Source organism: Lampetra planeri, chromosome 1, assembly GCF_965212315.1.
Source record: "Lampetra planeri chromosome 1, kcLamPlan1.2.h2, whole genome shotgun sequence".
Taxonomy (NCBI): domain Eukaryota; kingdom Metazoa; phylum Chordata; class Hyperoartia; order Petromyzontiformes; family Petromyzontidae; genus Lampetra; species Lampetra planeri.
In genome coordinates this window covers 17,977,122-17,995,835 of record NC_136107.1, presented here as the reverse complement: position 1 = coordinate 17,995,835, position 18,714 = coordinate 17,977,122, and the positions used below count along the sequence as shown (strand labels likewise).

Below are 18,714 nucleotides of genomic sequence, written 5' to 3'. Positions count from 1 at the left end.
GTATAATCCGCAGCGAGAGAAGGAACACGTTAACAGGTAAGTGGTTAAATTTCGATTTAAAGCTTTCGTGACTGCAGGGATTCATCTTCTTGGTTCTTTCGGTAAAGTCACGTAGAAGGGAAGTAATAAAATAATAAAAATAAAACATAATAAAACAATTCTCACGACGTTTCGGCCACAACGCAAGCAGCCGTCCTCAGGCGAAGAATGAAACACCCCAAGCTTGGAGCGTATATTTAAGCTGGGTTAGAGGGGGGGGAGGTGGGAAGAAGAGCGCCTAAACAAAATAATTTGCATATCAAGAGGAATTCAGCATATGGAAAATGCGTAGGAGGTGGGCGGGGGGGGTTCCAAATCAATACTATGCCCGTGCATTATGCAGGATTAGCAGCATCAAAGGGGGGGGGGGAAGGGGGGGAGCATTAACAAAGGAAAGGGATGTTAATAGTATGTAGCTGTAGTTACTAAACAACCACGTAAAAAACTACAGTATAAACTGCATGACAAACTAAAGTATAAACTACATAGCATCATCAGTAAACTTACTATACTCTACAATAAGCTGAGTTACTAACAGTAAGTAATACATGAAAAATTCTACGTTGTAAAAAATTATATAATATGCTTCCATCTAAACTTTATTCTCTTACATCACACGCGTCTATACCGTACTATATACTTCCATAGGCAAAACCAACATTAAATTACATACTGTATTGCTATAAACCACCCTATACCTTATACATTTTTAATATAACACTATGTATTATTCTACCCACCCTAATGTGTATCAAAATGGTTTATTACGTCCTTCCAGTGATTGCTAAGCCAGAATCCATCTTCTCGGTTAAAATTGTCTCTGTGTTTGTAAATGTGGATCGCCTCATGTACGAATCTCTCATGATAGCCAGATGGCTTGCAGAGAACCTCTGTCTTGGAGAAGTCAATGTCATGTGAGCCCACTGAGTTGTAACAGTGATCTGCCACGGCTGAGGTGTTTGTCCTACAGTGTTTCAGGTCAGCTTTATGTTCACGGATGCGGTCCGAGACATGTCGTTTGGTTTCCCCAATGTAACTGCTACCACAGAGGCAACTTAGTTTGTAGACACCAGGGTACTGTATGTCTGGAACCACATCTTTTACAGACGGTACCAGATCACGGATTTTATGTACTGTGTTGAATCGGACCTGGATCTTGTGTTTAATCAGGATTTTGGAGATCTTTTTTGTGACCCCAGCAATGTAGGGTAAGGTGATGGTCTTGAAAGGCTCCTCAACAGGATCCTTCTTGGTGGTTGGAGTGATGGCTTTGCGGATTGTGTAGTCGGAGTAACCATTAGCCTTAAGAGCTTGGCGTACGTGTTTGAGTTCACTGGAAATGTGTTCATGGTCGGAGATGCATTGGGCTCTATGATATAGAGTCTTGATGAGGGAATTCTTCTGGGATGGATGGTGGTGGGAATCCGGTTTTAGATAAGCATCCGTGTGGGTGGCTTTCCTGTAGACAGAGTGGCTCATTGAACCATCAGGTCTCCTTTTGATTAGGACATCCAAAAAGGGTAGCTTGCCATCATTTTCGACTTCCATGGTGAATCTGATGGCTGGGTGTATGGAATTGATATGGTCGAGAAATTGGTCTAGAGCAGGCCGGCCATGTGGCCAGATGACAAAAGTGTCGTCTACGTACCTCTTCCATAAGGTCGGGCGTAGAGTGGCAGTCTGGATGGCGTCCGTCTCAAATTTCTCCATGAAGATGTTGGCTACAACCGGAGATAAGGGGGAGCCCATTGGGGTGCCCTCAATTTGCTTGTAGAAGGTTCCATTCCAGGTGAAGTATGTATTGGTTAAGCAGTGTCTCACCAGGGGGGGTACCCCAGCATTCAGTCCTTGATGAACCAAGTCTTCAATGATTGCGATGGTGTCAGGCACAGGCACCTTGGTGAACAAGGAAACCACATCAAAACTGACAAGCAGGTCGTCTGGGGACAAAGGGACGGCTGCTTGCGTTGTGGCCGAAACGTCGTGAGAATTGTTTTATTATGTTTTATTTTTATTATTTTATTACTTCCCTTCTACGTGACTTTACCGAAAGAACCAAGAAGATGAATCCCTGCAGTCACGAAAGCTTTAAATCGAAATTTAACCGCCTCTACGGGGAGGGTTTCCACATAACTTTGAGATCCTTCAACAAGCTCCGGGACAAGAAGGCTCAGCTAATCGAGTCTCTCACCTTTCTGAAGAGATGCCGCGACTCTAAGGTAATACCGAACGCATTTACACTAACATCTGCTGCTGTAACTTCTTCTAATGCGAAACGAATTCTGTCTAGAACTAGCTTAGCTCTTATCTCAGAGAAAATCAGACTTACGCGCACCGAACTAGATCAGTTAGACAAGACACTCTACAAATCACACTTATCCTTGAGTGCAACAATGTCCACATCGGATTGGGAACATGTGGAAAAAATGACTGCCTCTTCAGCTGCCGCTATGTCGACTAAATGTAAGGACAACTTGATTTCCAAATTCAACCGCCTCTCAAACAAGAAACCGGACCCACACATTGAAAAGCTAGATGTGAACAAAGTCGTAATTAATCGCAGTAACAGTCCTATTTCTGAAGGTTTGAAATCCGTTTTAGCTAAAGGACTAAACTTTGCAGTCACACCTAGACACATACCAGTTAATGATATAATTGCTCGAGTAGATGTAGCTCTCAAGGGCTTGAGTCACATCGCTGCAGACGTAGCAAGATCGGAAATCTCTGTAACCCTCAAAAACGCTAAGATGCCAGCTAGCAACATCAGCAAAGATGAGCGTTTTGAATTAGCTCAATTAAAAAAGAGGGATGACATTGTCATCCTCTCAGCCGACAAAGGCAATGCCACTGTCATCATGGACAAAATAGAATACAACAACAAAATTCAAGAACTACTCACCGATGGCAGCTATACAAAAATAAAAAGAGACCCCACCAACAGCCTCGTCTCCAAAACCAACAACATCATTTCTGCTTCAACCGCATTAATTGATCAGACCAAACAGTTCTCGTTGAAACCTTCTGCAGCCAGGCCACCAAGATTGTACGGCTTGCCAAAGATACATAAAGAAGATACACCTCTTCGTCCCATTGTCTCTACTATCAACTCCCCGACTTACAAACTGGCACGTTTTTTGTCCGAAATCCTACGGCCTTTCACTGGAAAAACCACCTCTGCAGTACTAAACTCTACTGACCTGGTATCAACAATCAAGGGGATTGCCCTGTCCCCAGACGACCTGCTTGTCAGTTTTGATGTGGTTTCCTTGTTCACCAAGGTGCCTGTGCCTGACACCATCGCAATCATTGAAGACTTGGTTCATCAAGGACTGAATGCTGGGGTACCCCCCCTGGTGAGACACTGCTTAACCAATACATACTTCACCTGGAATGGAACCTTCTACAAGCAAATTGAGGGCACCCCAATGGGCTCCCCCTTATCTCCGGTTGTAGCCAACATCTTCATGGAGAAATTTGAGACGGACGCCATCCAGACTGCCACTCTACGCCCGACCTTATGGAAGAGGTACGTAGACGACACTTTTGTCATCTGGCCACATGGCCGGCCTGCTCTAGACCAATTTCTCGACCATATCAATTCCATACACCCAGCCATCAGATTCACCATGGAAGTCGAAAATGATGGCAAGCTACCCTTTTTGGATGTCCTAATCAAAAGGAGACCTGATGGTTCAATGAGCCACTCTGTCTACAGGAAAGCCACCCACACGGATGCTTATCTAAAACCGGATTCCCACCACCATCCATCCCAGAAGAATTCCCTCATCAAGACTCTATATCATAGAGCCCAATGCATCTCCGACCATGAACACATTTCCAGTGAACTCAAACACGTACGCCAAGCTCTTAAGGCTAATGGTTACTCCGACTACACAATCCGCAAAGCCATCACTCCAACCACCAAGAAGGATCCTGTTGAGGAGCCTTTCAAGACCATCACCTTACCCTACATTGCTGGGGTCACAAAAAAGATCTCCAAAATCCTGATTAAACACAAGATCCAGGTCCGATTCAACACAGTACATAAAATCCGTGATCTGGTACCGTCTGTAAAAGATGTGGTTCCAGACATACAGTACCCTGGTGTCTACAAACTAAGTTGCCTCTGTGGTAGCAGTTACATTGGGGAAACCAAACGACATGTCTCGGACCGCATCCGTGAACATAAAGCTGACCTGAAACACTGTAGGACAAACACCTCAGCCGTGGCAGATCACTGTTACAACTCAGTGGGCTCACATGACATTGACTTCTCCAAGACAGAGGTTCTCTGCAAGCCATCTGGCTATCATGAGAGATTCGTACATGAGGCGATCCACATTTACAAACACAGAGACAATTTTAACCGAGAAGATGGATTCTGGCTTAGCAATCACTGGAAGGACGTAATAAACCATTTTGATACACATTAGGGTGGGTAGAATAATACATAGTGTTATATTAAAAATGTATAAGGTATAGGGTGGTTTATAGCAATACAGTATGTAATTTAATGTTGGTTTTGCCTATGGAAGTATATAGTACGGTATAGACGCGTGTGATGTAAGAGAATAAAGTTTAGATGGAAGCATATTATATAATTTTTTACAACGTAGAATTTTTCATGTATTACTTACTGTTAGTAACTCAGCTTATTGTAGAGTATAGTAAGTTTACTGATGATGCTATGTAGTTTATACTTTAGTTTGTCATGCAGTTTATACTGTAGTTTTTTACGTGGTTGTTTAGTAACTACAGCTACATACTATTAACATCCCTTTCCTTTGTTAATGCTCCCCCCCTTCCCCCCCCCCTTTGATGCTGCTAATCCTGCATAATGCACGGGCATAGTATTGATTTGGAACCCCCCCCGCCCACCTCCTACGCATTTTCCATATGCTGAATTCCTCTTGATATGCAAATTATTTTGTTTAGGCGCTCTTCTTCCCACCTCCCCCCCCTCTAACCCAGCTTAAATATACGCTCCAAGCTTGGGGTGTTTCATTCTTCGCCTGAGGACGGCTGCTTGCGTTGTGGCCGAAACGTCGTGAGAATTGTTTTATTATGTTTTATTTTTATTATTTTATTACTTCCCTTCTACGTGACTTTACCGAAAGAACCAAGAAGAGGTAAGTGGTTGCCGCGACGAGCGTGTGGGTGTGATGGTTCCACTAAAAAAATCATCATGAAAAACGGTGCAATTTAGCACGAGTCCGAGTGGCTGGTCCATCGTAAGGGGCAGGGCTGGGTCGCCCGCTGGTGGATGCGGGCTGCCCCTGAGTGGACGAAGCGGGCTGCCCGGTTGCACCCTCGCCATCGGGATTGGGCGGTGGAGGCGTCCGGGAAGCCGTCAATTCCGAGGCATCTGAAGACGGGACAGTTAGTGGCAGGCGAGGATCAGGCGGCGGCACCACATTCTCAGAGTCAACGGACACATCACATGCTCGGCCCTTGTGATACGTAGAAGAGGTATGTGGCGCGACGAACGGTTTTAGACGCGAGGGGTGGACGTACCAACAACGTTTTCCCCACCTAATCCGGACACATTGCGGGCGTGCGACCTGTACAATTTCGACAGGCCCCCGCCACGGCCGAAGCAGTTTGGGCGATGTCGCCAATGGCACCTGGGGACAATGTAGCCAGGCCTTGTCTCCCTGCTTCCACCCATGTGTGTATGACCGGAGCGCACGCAGACGTTCATTCGCCTTCTGGCGAGAGTTCGAGTTTTGGATGGCGGCCTCCTGTGCCTCAGCCAATTTCAAAACGTTGAATTTAACGTGGTTAGTCAATTTCGACCTTGCGCTGGGTGCGGAAACCCGCAGCTGGGCCTCCATGGAGGGGTCAACGTCCGCCAATATATCAAAAAGAAAGGGGAGAACCCAGTTGCTGCGTGGGGGGCCATCCTATAGGTGGCCAGAACTCCGGGAATTTGAAGATCCCAATCGATTTGTGAGTCGCACACCTGGTGGCATAATATGGACGTGAGTGTCCTGTGGAGCCGCTCCACCATCCCGTCAGTCTGTGGGTGGTATGGAGAGGTACGAACCTTTTTAGTACACAGGAGGTCACACACCTCACGCAGCGGGGAGCTAGAGAAATTCTTTCCCTGGTCGTTCAGCAGCCGCTCCGGAGCACCCTTGTCCAGGACATAGCCCTGGACGAAGGCCTCGGTAATGGCTGTGGACAACTGGTTGGCGAGCGGCCAGGCCATGGGCCATCGAGTGAAATATTCTATGCCAACCAGTAGGTACTTATTACCCCTAGGTGTCGCAGGAAACGGCCCCAAGATGTCGAGCGCGACGAGCTCATTGACGCGGGTGACCCGAATTAATTGCAGAAGCGGACTGGACGCCGTCGGTGGCAGCTTCCGTTGGGCGCACTGAGTACAGCCCATAAGGATGTCTGACACATCCCTTACCAAGCTGGAGCATGGCAAGGGCCTTGTGGGCTCCCAGATGCAGGAGTCGCTCGTGCGCGGCCAGAACGGCCCTACCCCGCAGAGCAGAGGGCACAACAATTTTACAACGGAAGGACCTACCATTCCATTGCATGAGAAGGCCACCACGCAAAACCAGAGAGTCAATCCCTACCACGTCCTCAGTGGATCCACTCCCCCGACGACGCAACGCAAGTAGTGACATGTCCTCCATTTTGAGGCGGCCCCAATCGGCAAGGGTCAAATCGAGCAATGAATCCCTGCCTTCTAGCATGATAGGGACCTCAGGAGGCGGCACATCAGCAGCAGCCAGGACTGTGGACGAGTTATCACCCTGCGGTTTGCAACGTCCCAACCCAAGGAAACAGGCACACTCAGTGCCGGGTGCCAACCGTGACAAGGCATCCGCGTTCGTGTGACGAATGCCCTTACGGTAGGTGGTCGTAAAATTTAAGTCTTGGAGAACTTCCAGCCACCAAGACAATTGGCTCGATGGATGGTCAACACGAAGGACATATTGTAGTGCCGAATTGTCCATACGGATGGTGAAATGCCGGCCGTATAGGTACGGCCGACATTGTTGAATAAAAAAGAACGATGGCTAACAGCTCGCGGCGGGTGACACAGTAGCGCTGCTCTGCTGAGGATACCACCCTACTGCCATAGGCGATGACGCGTTCGACTCCCCCAATGACCTGCGAGAGCACTCCACCTATGCCGGTGTTACTCGTATCTGTGTTGAGCGCAAAGGGCACAATGAAATCAGGGTAACTCAGAGGCGGAGCACTCACCAGGGCATCGCGAAGGGAGCGAAAAGCAGCCTCCTCCTCCTGACCCCAATATAATTTTACACCTTTTGCCATCAAGGCGTGTAAGGGTTTGGCAATGGTGGCAAAGTCGGCGACGAACCGTCGATAATATGAGGCAAACCCAATGAAACTACGGACTTCACTGACCGAAGTGGGAGTAGGCCAAGAACTGACACACTGCATCTAAGCAGGATCTGTGGAGATACCCGACCGACTTACTACGTGTCCCAAGTGACCCACAGACTCCCGGAGGAGGTTGCACTTCTGTGGCTTAAACTTTAAATTAGCGGACCTCATCTTCAGGAATACAGCCCTCAGACGTTCGAGGTGTTCCTCCAACGTCCTGCTGAAGACAACGACATTGGCTAAGTAAATCAAGCCGGCGTCCCATTGGAGCCCAGCTAAAACCAATTCCATTAATCGCTGGAACGTCGCAGGAGCCGAGTGAAGGCCCATGGGCAACCTGTTTAAGTGGAACAGGCCCTGTGGCATTCGGAAAGCGGTCTTGGGTTTTGATTCATCGTCAAAAGGGAGCTGCCAGATAGCAGGTCCAATGTGGAAAAGAACCGTGCTCCTGCCAGAGCATCCAGTGACTCATCCATTCTAGGAAGAGGGTAAGCGTCAGCCACAGAAATTTGATTAAGACGACGGAAATCTACACACAACCGCAAGGACCCATCGTGCTTTTTCACAAGCACGATGGATGCTCCCCAGGGGCTGGTGGAAGGGGAGATAATATCAGCAGCTAGCATGTCATTAACAGCCAATTTGACATGATCTTTTTTGGCGGGACTAAGCCGAAACGGATTCTGGCGGAGTCAAGGTCCAAGCGTATGAGTCAGGATCTGAGTAGAGGAGCCAGGGTCGGAGTGGAGGAGCCAGGGTCGGAGTGGAGGAGCCAGGATCCGAGTGGAGGAGCCAGGGTCCGAGTGGGGGAGCCAGGGTCCAAGTGGAGCCGCATTCCACTCTGGCCCTGGAATAGTCTGTGTCTGTTTTCATTTTCCCAGCCCGCGTCTCCAGAGTGTAATGTACACAGATTAATCACACAGAACCAATCATACTCCGCTTCAGGGTTTTTCTTTTTGCTCACTCTCCAGGTCAGGTCATGAGCCCCAAAAATATGTAGAAATGCATTAAAAAGAAGAATTCATTCGGTTTTAAAAGTGTTGGTGCATCGGTCACCCTTGTCCTACTTTACGTGCTGGAGCTATAAACGGAACGACGGACTATAAATGAATTCGTGTCACTGATGACGTGACCTCATGCCTCACCTCCAACGGCACTTGGTCAGAGTTGGCAGCGCTATTGCACCTTTGCCCAGCTGGCTGAGATTACTGTCTGCAGTAAATAATGTAGTTCGTGCTTAAGGCACACGCACACAGATATGTTTTTATTTACTTTAACTTAATAACTTATTTGTCTAACATTGCTAATACTGCAATTTTTTTCTTCTCAGATTCAGCATAATTAGACGGACGAATTAAGGTACGGTTTACGTGATACGTAACACGGCTAATGGCCACTGGGCGCATCCGAGAGGACGCCAACGGAGGAGATGGAGTGATGAACTAATATCCCATTTGTTGTCCTTCGCCCGCACCTCCGATTAGCACAGTTGGCTTACGTACGGTGCGAAAGAAGTTCAACATATCCGTACATACATGGTGACGGTGCTAGGTGGATATAATGACATCGCAGGATCGTGACAGATGGCCACAGCTTCGCAAGGCCTTCATCCAGTAGTGGATCGCTACATCACGGCTGGTGATAATTAATGGCATTCATGACCACGAGGGATGTATGTATGTTGAACTTCTTTCGCACCGTACGTAGAGCCAACCGTGCTAATCGGAGGTGCGATGACGACGGCTTGAGGCGAGACCTCTCTCCAACAGTGGCCAGAGAATGCCTGATGATGATGATGATGCCAATGCCGAAAACGTTACACTCGTGAATGTTTGCGAGCGTGACACGCGCTGGTAAGTGACTTCCTGTGATTTTTCCATATGGGCCACTGATCGCATCGCTCAGGAACTCGGCCAAAGGCCGAACGCGTAGGCGATTTTTGGGGGGGGGGGCATATGCCCCCCCGGTTCCCCCAACCCCCGTCCTTTGGTCTGGCACGAGGCTAACTCACTCAGGTTTCCTTGACCGATTTTGCCACTGTGATTCGCTGTTATTCGTTCCCTATCATTCACTTACTATCATTCATTCACGACCATCGAGTTGTCCATTCACATCCATCACGATGATTCGTTCCCAATCATGAGTTAATTATCAATCGTTCACTGTTATTCCTTCCCAATTACTCATTCACCGTCATCCACTATTATTCGCTCACAATCATTCGTCCATTCACGATCATTCGTATTCACGATGTCTCACCATTGTTCATTTCACCATCGTTAATTCGTTTCACCGTCATTTATTAGCTTTTAATAATTCCCTCTTTCATTCAGTCCAGTTTTCGCTATTCACGTGGAGGGGGGGAGGGACACACCCGTTATCTTGAGTGTTTTTTACTGACGTCCTTTAATCCTGGAGCTCGATGAGCCCCCAGAATGCAAGGGCAGATTGACCACGTGGCACGGTAAAGTGCACTGCTGTTCGCCGCAGGTTTGGGATTAATGATGCCTCCTCTCTGAGCTGTTTCACAGTATTCGGTCTCAAAATGCCAAAGTGTCACATGAAAGAAAAAGAAAGTGCCCTTAAGTGAAGGGACAGAGATATCTTACCTATAAAAAAAATGTGTCTGTCTGTCCGTCTGCACACACGCGCTTAGGGGCCGTCCATAAATGACGTCACGCACCTTAGGGGGGGGTGGGGGGTCAGACATTTGTGACCAAATACGCTCGCTTTGTCGGGGGTGGGGTGAGAGGGTGCTGGGGTGGGGCGTGAGGGGGTTGGGGGTACTGAGCTATTCCTCACACGTCCAAGGGCCACGCCAAAGTGAGTTCACGGTATACTTTTGAAATATTCCACTACGTGTGCAATTAATTACCTCTTGCTCTGGTCTGGTGTTTTGACTTGTGGTCATGGCTTCTAGGGTCCCACGTCGAGTCAACAATAGATTGTGTATATATATATCCTATAAAAATCGTCATCAGCAATCAATTCAACAATACGACTTTCTTCTTTAATCTATTATTTAAATTTAGCGGCTACTAGCGGCTGGCTGTCAGGGAGATGTAACACCACTACTTCATGCAACGTATGCGGGTTGGAAAACAGCGATTGCGATTCTCTCTTGCGATTTGAGTCATGTATAGGGAGCCATGAACACAAATCGATATTTGATTGATCGATGCATTGTTACACCGCTTGTATGCCGAGTTGAACTCGTGTACTCTACTGTACCACCACCATCATTATCATCACCCATGAGCTATTCACTGCTGAATGTAGGCCTCCTGAGCCTCAGAGCTCACAATCTTTACACGTGTCGTGAGCGACTTCCGAGACACGACGTGTAGAGAAGGCTCCTTGTTTATTTCTCACACTTCACAGGCAGAATCACTGAGCCACATATACACTGGGCTACGTATAGCTGACCCGCTCACACAGCCACATCGCCGGCGTCTAACAATATAGCTGGTTGACTAATACAGCGACGACGACGATGGGGACCGTACAGCGGACCGGCCACACGGCCGGATGATGAAAAAGAGATGATGGTGAATACAGCGACGGCAGCCAGGGCCCGAACCCTCACGACAGCCCCGAACCTCCGGTTACCTCCCTCTTATATACTCCTCTGCGTGGCCAAGCCCCGACTCTGGCCACGCCCCCCTTCTAGAACTCTCATGCAGGTTCCAGGAGCTCCCCGACTGGTCCCGGCCTCTGACCCTTGGCCCAGTTACGCCCCCCTTATATAGTGCACCCATACCCGTAGTTACCCTTCATGGTCAACAGATGGCACCCTGTCACTACACATGTGTAGAGGAGTAAAATAGGGATGTAACGTCGTGTGTGCCGTCGAGTGCGATGACGTCATGGAACGTGACGTCATGCGCGCTGGGCGGCTTGATGACGTCATGTCTCCTCGAGTACTTAAGGGGGACCCCGTGACGAAAGCGAGGTCACTGTGGGAACGGTTAAGAGTAGAAAAGTGAAGAGGGAACTTGGGGTAGAGGGATTGAGTAGTGAGTCTGGAGAGAAGCCGGTGGTAGCCGATAGAGGTGCTTCTCTCTCCGTTCGCTGGAGTTGGCAGAGTCCCCGATCGGACACGAGAGAGACCGGGGCTAGCCGGGCAGGGACCAGGACTCAGTGTAGGACCTCTAACCCCTGGGAGTTGTTACACCCTTGTGCTATTTGGAATATATTTAATAAACCTTTGGCGAAAGCCCTTAACCTTCAAGCCGTCTCCGAGTCATCGTCGACTAGTTCTCAACACATGCAACAATCCATCTCGCTCCTGCATTGGAGTTGAACTCATCGCTATGTCTCTAGCGGTGGACGTGCTCTTCTCAGTCGTGTTCCCCCTCCTTTGTCTGCCACTCCGTCGTTAGTCTCGACCACCGGCCATCATCCCTTTTCTCTCTTAACACTTTGAATGATGCCATTGACCGGTGTATGTTGTGTAATGCACATGTTCCTCTTTCTGTGTCTCGGTAATAATTCCAAGCGCGCACCTCTGCACGCTTCTCTGCACACTTTTCAGCTCACGTTCCATTTTCTTTGTCCGTATTTCTCAACCCATTCAGCCCATAATCCCCCATGTGGTCAATACAATAGGCCCCACTTCGTGGGGAACTTAGCAGTGGTTGCCCTGTGAGTCGACTGGCCCCCACCATAGGAATATGGAAATTCCACCACTGGCTGCAAACAGGAGCCGAGCACCGTATCAATACCCATTTGAGCAGGGAATCACTTTGACTTGACTGATCACACGTCACAGGAGGTAATAGGCACTTGTTAAAAAAAAGTTATTTTGCCACATTGGCATGTTGCTGTTCGTTATTAAGTTGTACTCACCACGTGGTGAGTTGTACACGTGGTGAGTTGTACTGAGTTGTACTCACCACGTGGTGAGTACAACTTAACAATAACGAACAGGGCATCATTTGTTGTTTTGTTCTTTGGCAACGTCACGAACTCATCACACGCCGCACCATGCCGCAAACACGACGCAGCCCGTGGACCAACCAATGGCAGCTGAGGGGGAACACTGTGACGGTGATGGTGTGGCTCGTGGGCACATATCTCCTTACCATACGAGCGCGTCATGAATTAACGAGACGAGAGTGAGGGGGGGGGGTGCGGGTGTGGGGGGGGTCAAGGCTAAATTTAGTGAGGCACTGGTCGCGTGCACTTTGAAGCACAACCGGCCGTGCGGTAGGTTACGTGGCGTCCCTCAACAAATGTGCTTACCGCTGCGTCGGTGACCAGCCACGTGGAAAGAGGAAGAATGGAGCAAAGTTGTTGTCCTCGTGTCTTTGTGTGTGTGTGTGTTGTTTTTCGTCCGTGGTTAATTAGAAAACATATTTAAAAAACGTTATTTTACCAGGTAAGCGCCATTGAGCTACACAGCTCTTTTTCAGAAGCGACCTGGCCACAAATTATATCCCAGCGAAGTGGCCTTATCGCGTGATAAGCCAAATATTCTAAACACACGCTGATTCTCTAAATGTGGAGGGAAAACCGGAGAAAATTTAAATTTCGTCAGTCCATATCAATGTAAGAGACAAAGCCAGAAAGACAGACACATGCAGACGAAGACATCCGCAGAGAGACAAAGATGCCCCGTATAGCCTGTAACAGACTGTTGGGGCAAGTGCTGTTAGCGAGCACCTATGATGGCCAACACGACACACGAGAGGATGGGTGACCAGGACCACGTCCGGCCGCCTTTGTCTCCCCAGTGGCGATGTTTACACAACCGCACCAGGTACTCAATTGTGGTCGAGTCGACCTAGGCACGGCCCAGGACCGGTTCAGATATAATCGTCACTGCTGTTGGCCGTGAGCGGGAATTGAACCTAGGGGGTCCGGGTTCGCAGCGCAGCGCGCGAACCACTCCACTACCGCTTCCTTTCACGCACGTGTGTGTACACACTCACGTGTGTTACACGTGTGTCTGTGCACACACACGTGTGTTACTCGTGTGTCTGTGCACACTCGTGTCATCTCAGTCAGTCGACCCGTGGCACCTGGGTCTGCCCCGTGACCTCCTGCCAGCGGGCGTTCGACACTTCACGTGGCCTCAAGGTGCACATGGCCTGGCACAAGCGTCGTGGTGACGTCACCGCCACTTAGTGGCGAATGGCGGTTGTTGTTGTTACATGTGTGTGTGCTCACACTCGTGTGTTACACGTGTGTCTGTGCAACAACTCGTGTGTTACACGTATGTTACACGTGTGTCTGTGCGCACAGACACTCGTGTGTTACACGTGTGTCTGTGCACACACTCGTGTGTTACACGTGTGTCTGTGCGCACACTTGTATGTTACTCGTGTGTCTGTGCACACACTCGTGTAACACACGTGTGTTACACGTGTGCGTGTGCGCACGCGTAGAGAGGCATCGCTTGAGCCGGGGCGCGGGCGCTACGTGCTGCAAATGTCCCACTGACCCCCCCCACTCCTGTGTCCCCGCCTTACCCCACGTAGCCAACACTCCGCGAAAACAGCTCCCGTGACGTCAGTGCAAACGCCAGCTGATGTTGATGCGAGACAACGCGCCTGGTGCTGAGTGCAGTGCAAGCTGCTCATTGTCGTCAACAACCACGTCCTGTCCACTGCTGGATGAATGCCTCCCCCCAAGCCGTCGCTATGTCTTACGGTCATCAGGGTTTTGGTAGTACATGTTGTTTGTCGTTTATTGTGAAAATTCCATCACAGTTCCTATGATCACTGTTTCATTGCTTTATTTTGGTGATTCGAAAAGTCTATTGCTTTGGCCATGTTTGTTTGTTGTAGTACGGAGTAAGCCTGATGGCCTTAATCTAAGTTGTCTTGTGGTTGTTGTTGTTGTTTGACTTGCATCCCATTGGTATTTTTGCACACAGCGTTGGTGTACGGTGTTTTTTTCTGCAATATTTTGCTGTCTTTTCTTGGATTTTCTGTTTGCACTTAGTCACATATTCACTTTAAGATGTTTTCTTGTTCATGTTTTTTGTTTGTTGCGGTTGCACCCGATTCAAGAGCCGAATGGCTCACAGGGCTATACCTAATAAATGAACTTGAACTTGATCATCATGCGTGAACTATCCACTGCTCGATGAAGACCTCTCCCAAAGCCGTCAATTGCAATCGCGGTCATCATCAATCACGACAACGTAATAGCCATGAAACTCTCCACCTAAGTGCAAACAAGACAATATGTGTCACTGTTGTGAGCTCGGAGTCGGATCCATCTCACCGTGTCCCAGAGTCACTCTCTGCAGCACAACAATTGAGAATGTGTCCTCGTGCGAGAAACTTGGCATCATCATCATCATCAGCAGCGCGGTTGGCTACGTACGGTGCGAAACAAGTTCAACACGCATACATCCGGCCCGATTCCCATCTGAACGTCAAACTTTATTTCGAAATAATTTGAGTACAATATTAAGAATTACCCGTATGCCGAACGTAGACTCTGCTGACATCAAACAACCCGTAAAACCACGTTGAATAATCCGCATTGCATACCTTTAATTCCACCCTATACGCTTTATCTTACAAATGAACTGTTCCACTGATCATCGCCACGATCTCATTAACTCGGCACGTTAGGACAAGCAGGCACAGTGGGCATGGAATTGTTTGTTGAAGTTTGCGTTTGCCAGTGGTGTATCATCACGTGAAATAAAACAACTGAACACGTTCGTGAATAAAAAATGATATTTTTATTATTTTATTATTTCCCTTCTACGTGACTTAACCGAAAGAACCAAGAATAGGAATCCCTGTAGTCACGAAAGCTTTAAATAAAAAAACCACTGTGGCCTTTCAAAAAACATCAAAGGCGACGTTTCATGCAATGGCACTTCTTCATAACACACTGTCCCTCATCCATTTCTTCATATGGAACTAAACTGAAATATTTTAAATATAATATTTCGCCAGGTAAGGCCCACTGAGCTATGTAGATTTTTTTCAGAAGCGACCTGGCCACAAATGAAAGCTCAACAAAGTGCCCTTATCATGTGGACGTTTATAGCCGTCAAATACTCTAAACGCACGTTTTTAAATGTGTAGGGAAAAACCGGACGACCCGGAGAAAAATCCACGCGACCACGGGGGAGAGAGGGACACGCAAACTCACACCTGTCAACCCCTTATCGGTGCCTACCTTATTAGAGACCAATTCAGACCTTATTGGTCACCCCGTGCCCCTTATAAATCTCAACGTTCACCCTACAAAGACCCATCCCAACGGAGAAACACAAACAAATAGACACTAAAAAATGTTCCCCGTATTGAAACGACTGTACGCCGTATGGACCCGACGATAAGAAGGGCCATGCACCCGAAATGTCGCCTAGTGTATTCAATTTTTCATGATCGTTGCAGCTCGCGGTGACGACCCACGCTGATTGGCCGCAGGCTCCACTCGTGGGCGGCGCTTTGCGCATAAAAGCTCGGGATGACCACGCCGCTGTTGACACGGACCGGGAGGCGAGAGAGCGAATAGACTTGAACCCCGTGGCTTGTAACTCGCTCTCGCCCTACACCCTGCCTGGCTCGGGGTCCATCGTTCACGCCGTTTTAACTTTTAAAATCCAACCCGAACTGACCTCCTGGAGCCGAGCGAGCGAGAGCACATCGCTGCGTCCGTCTCTCGTCGCGAGCCGTTTAAAGGGAGGAGGGCGGTCCACGTTGTGGGTTCGCGAAGGGGTAACAGATTGAACCCTCGGGGTCGTTTTGTCGCTGTGTTCCTAGCTTTGGTGGGAGACACAGTAGTGGGGGGACGACGGAGTTGAGAGGGGCTTTGTCGCTAACTTAACGGGGGAAGGGGGTCAAGCTCCTTAATCCGACGCCACCATGAAACTCGTTCGGTTCCTGATGAAGAACGCGGGGCTTGTGCACCTGCCCCGGCAACTGGAGCACTACTCAAAGTTTTCTCCTTCGCCGCTCTCAATCAAGCAGTTCATCGACTTCGGTAAGACAGACGTCACCCGCGCCGAGGCGCTCTACACGTTTGCGGCTGAGTCGACCTAGGGGTGGGTGGGGTCCACGAGTGGTTCAGATAATCGTCGCTGGTGTTGGCCGTGAGCGTTCCCCGTGCACCGTAGCGGCCCCATTAATAACAGCGTGTTAACGACGACACTCTTGCCCCGACAGTCCCATGAAGGCTTTAAAGGGGGCTGGGGGTGGGGCAGGAGTCTCTGCGCAACAAAAGTGGCAGTGTTCTGTGTGGAATGGCAGTCGGTGGTGATTGCCGCTGATGCTCATGATTGTGGCTGCCGCTACTTGGGTAGCGTTGATGTTTGATGACAGAGAGAGATGGACGTCGCGTGTTTATTCTGGTGCTGCTGGTGGGTGGTTGGTGGGTGTTAGTGGGCACCGCTGTGGCTAGGAGATGTTAACTACCTCGCCTGATATGCAGGAGATCTTTGGTTCGATCCCGACCCTGATGCCTGCCGCTGTATATTTGGAGTTTGCGTGTCTCTCTCTCTCATCATCATCACGGTGGCTAGGAGATGTTAACTACCTCGCCTGAGATGCAGGAGGTCGTGGGTTCGATCCCGACCCTGACGCCTGCTGTATATTTGGAGTTTGCGTGTCTCTCTCTCTCATCATCATCATCACGGTGGCTAGGAGATGTTAACTACCTCGCCTGAGATGCAGGAGGTCGTGGGTTCGATCCCGACCCTGACGCCTGCTGTATATTTGGAATTTGCGTGTCTCTCTCTCATCATCATCACGGTGGCGAGGAGATGTTAACTACCTCGCCTGCTATGCAGGAGGACGTGGGTTCGATCCCGACCCTGACGCCTGCTGCTGTATATTTGGAATTTGCGTGTCTCTCTCTCTCATCATCATCATCACGGTGGCTATGAGATGTTAACTACCTCGCCTGATATGCAGGAGGTCGTGGGTTCGATCCCGACGTCATGGTGGATTTCGCATGGGTTGTGGTCGTCGTGGTGGTTGTGATATGCTTTTTGATGTTGAGTGTGTTGTCCTTCCCCCGCACCTCCGATTAGCACGGTCGGCAGCATACCGTGCAAAAGAAGTTCAACGTACAGCACACACATCGATGTGTTTGATATACAAGTAAAATCCCGCTGAGACATTCAGTCTTTTTGCAAGGGCGAGATGGATGAATCAGGTCACGGGCAGTGCAAAATTAGCTGGTGAGACAACTCGATGCAAAGATATTCAAATAAAGCATTGCTAGATGAGGACCGCTTCACGCCATGTGGATTATAGGGTTTGTTCGGCCATACTTCACCACGCCGGCCAGTGTAAGTCGCTGGAGAAGTGCGAGAGGGAATGGACCAGTTTATGAATCACACGCCACTAAATGTTTGCCGTGGCCGGTAATCGAACTTGGGTCGCAGGCGCGCTCACCACCGTGCCTTCCACCGCTGCATCAGTTGAGAAGTCATCAAAACGAAATGGCGAGCACATTTCAAGCAATGCTGGCGGAACACAAAGAGGGAAAATGGTCAGAATCTTTATTTGGACTGAAGGAGGAATCCGATGAGCTATGAAGCTCTTTTTCACAGATGTCCGGTATAGGCGGGTCAGTAGGTTTCAACAGCAAACAATACAAAGGACGATAGCGCAGAATAGAGAAAATGGTTAGCAAGTCACTAAAATAATAATAATTCTATAAGTCCGATCCATCAAGATTGGGCAAGGCAGCAAAAACCACCACCAAACAGTTCCAGACCACACCGTGATAACGCACAGTAGTCCCTCAATAGAATGGCACATTCACGTGAAAACTATCCATACACAGGTAATGATCAAAGTTACAAGTCACAATTAACGCAGGCAATGCAGATAACGCGAATTAAAACGCACTCGGTGCAGCGACTGCAGCCAAGTTGCCGTGCGCATGGAACCAACCACCGAGCAAAGGTGTGAAACGTATGGCGCAGGGCCTTGGTGTGAGAGTTGGGAATGGGGCAAGGTGATGATGCCATTACGGGCAGCTGTGTCGACAAGAGTGACATCGTGCTGGAATCATTTGCCACGTTCCCTAACCTCCACGTTACCTATCCCCATTATTTAATTGTCACAATTGTAGTTAATAATGTATTATTTTTCATATAACCGTTTTGAAATATATCTGCCTCTCGTGACTGGAAGTGCGGGGTCACATTGTAATTGTCAGCTTGCGATTATATGCGCACACCATGAGCGTAAGAGTCGATATTCATACGCGAGTGGACGTGTCGTTACACCCCCTGCATTGGTGTGGTACGTGTGCGATGTGAATGTGTAGTCGATTTAGACGTTATTCACACGGGAGCGCCATGGTGGCGAGATGTTA

General features: G+C 48.9%; 1 protein-coding gene across 2 annotated transcripts in view; it reads left to right on the top strand.

The window, feature by feature from the left end:
* The first annotated feature begins 15,859 nt into the window (after nucleotides 1–15,859).
* The window catches only part of LOC144719358 (pyruvate dehydrogenase (acetyl-transferring) kinase isozyme 2, mitochondrial-like), a 32,558-nt gene continuing 29,703 nt past the window's right edge, over nucleotides 15,860–18,714 (top strand). For both annotated transcript variants that reach the window (XM_078595223.1, XM_078595230.1), the window contains exon 1: nucleotides 15,860–16,368. In XM_078595223.1, coding sequence (XP_078451349.1) covers nucleotides 16,251–16,368 — 118 coding nt within the window. In that variant the 5' untranslated portion in view covers nucleotides 15,860–16,250. The remainder of the gene's footprint in view (nucleotides 16,369–18,714) is intronic.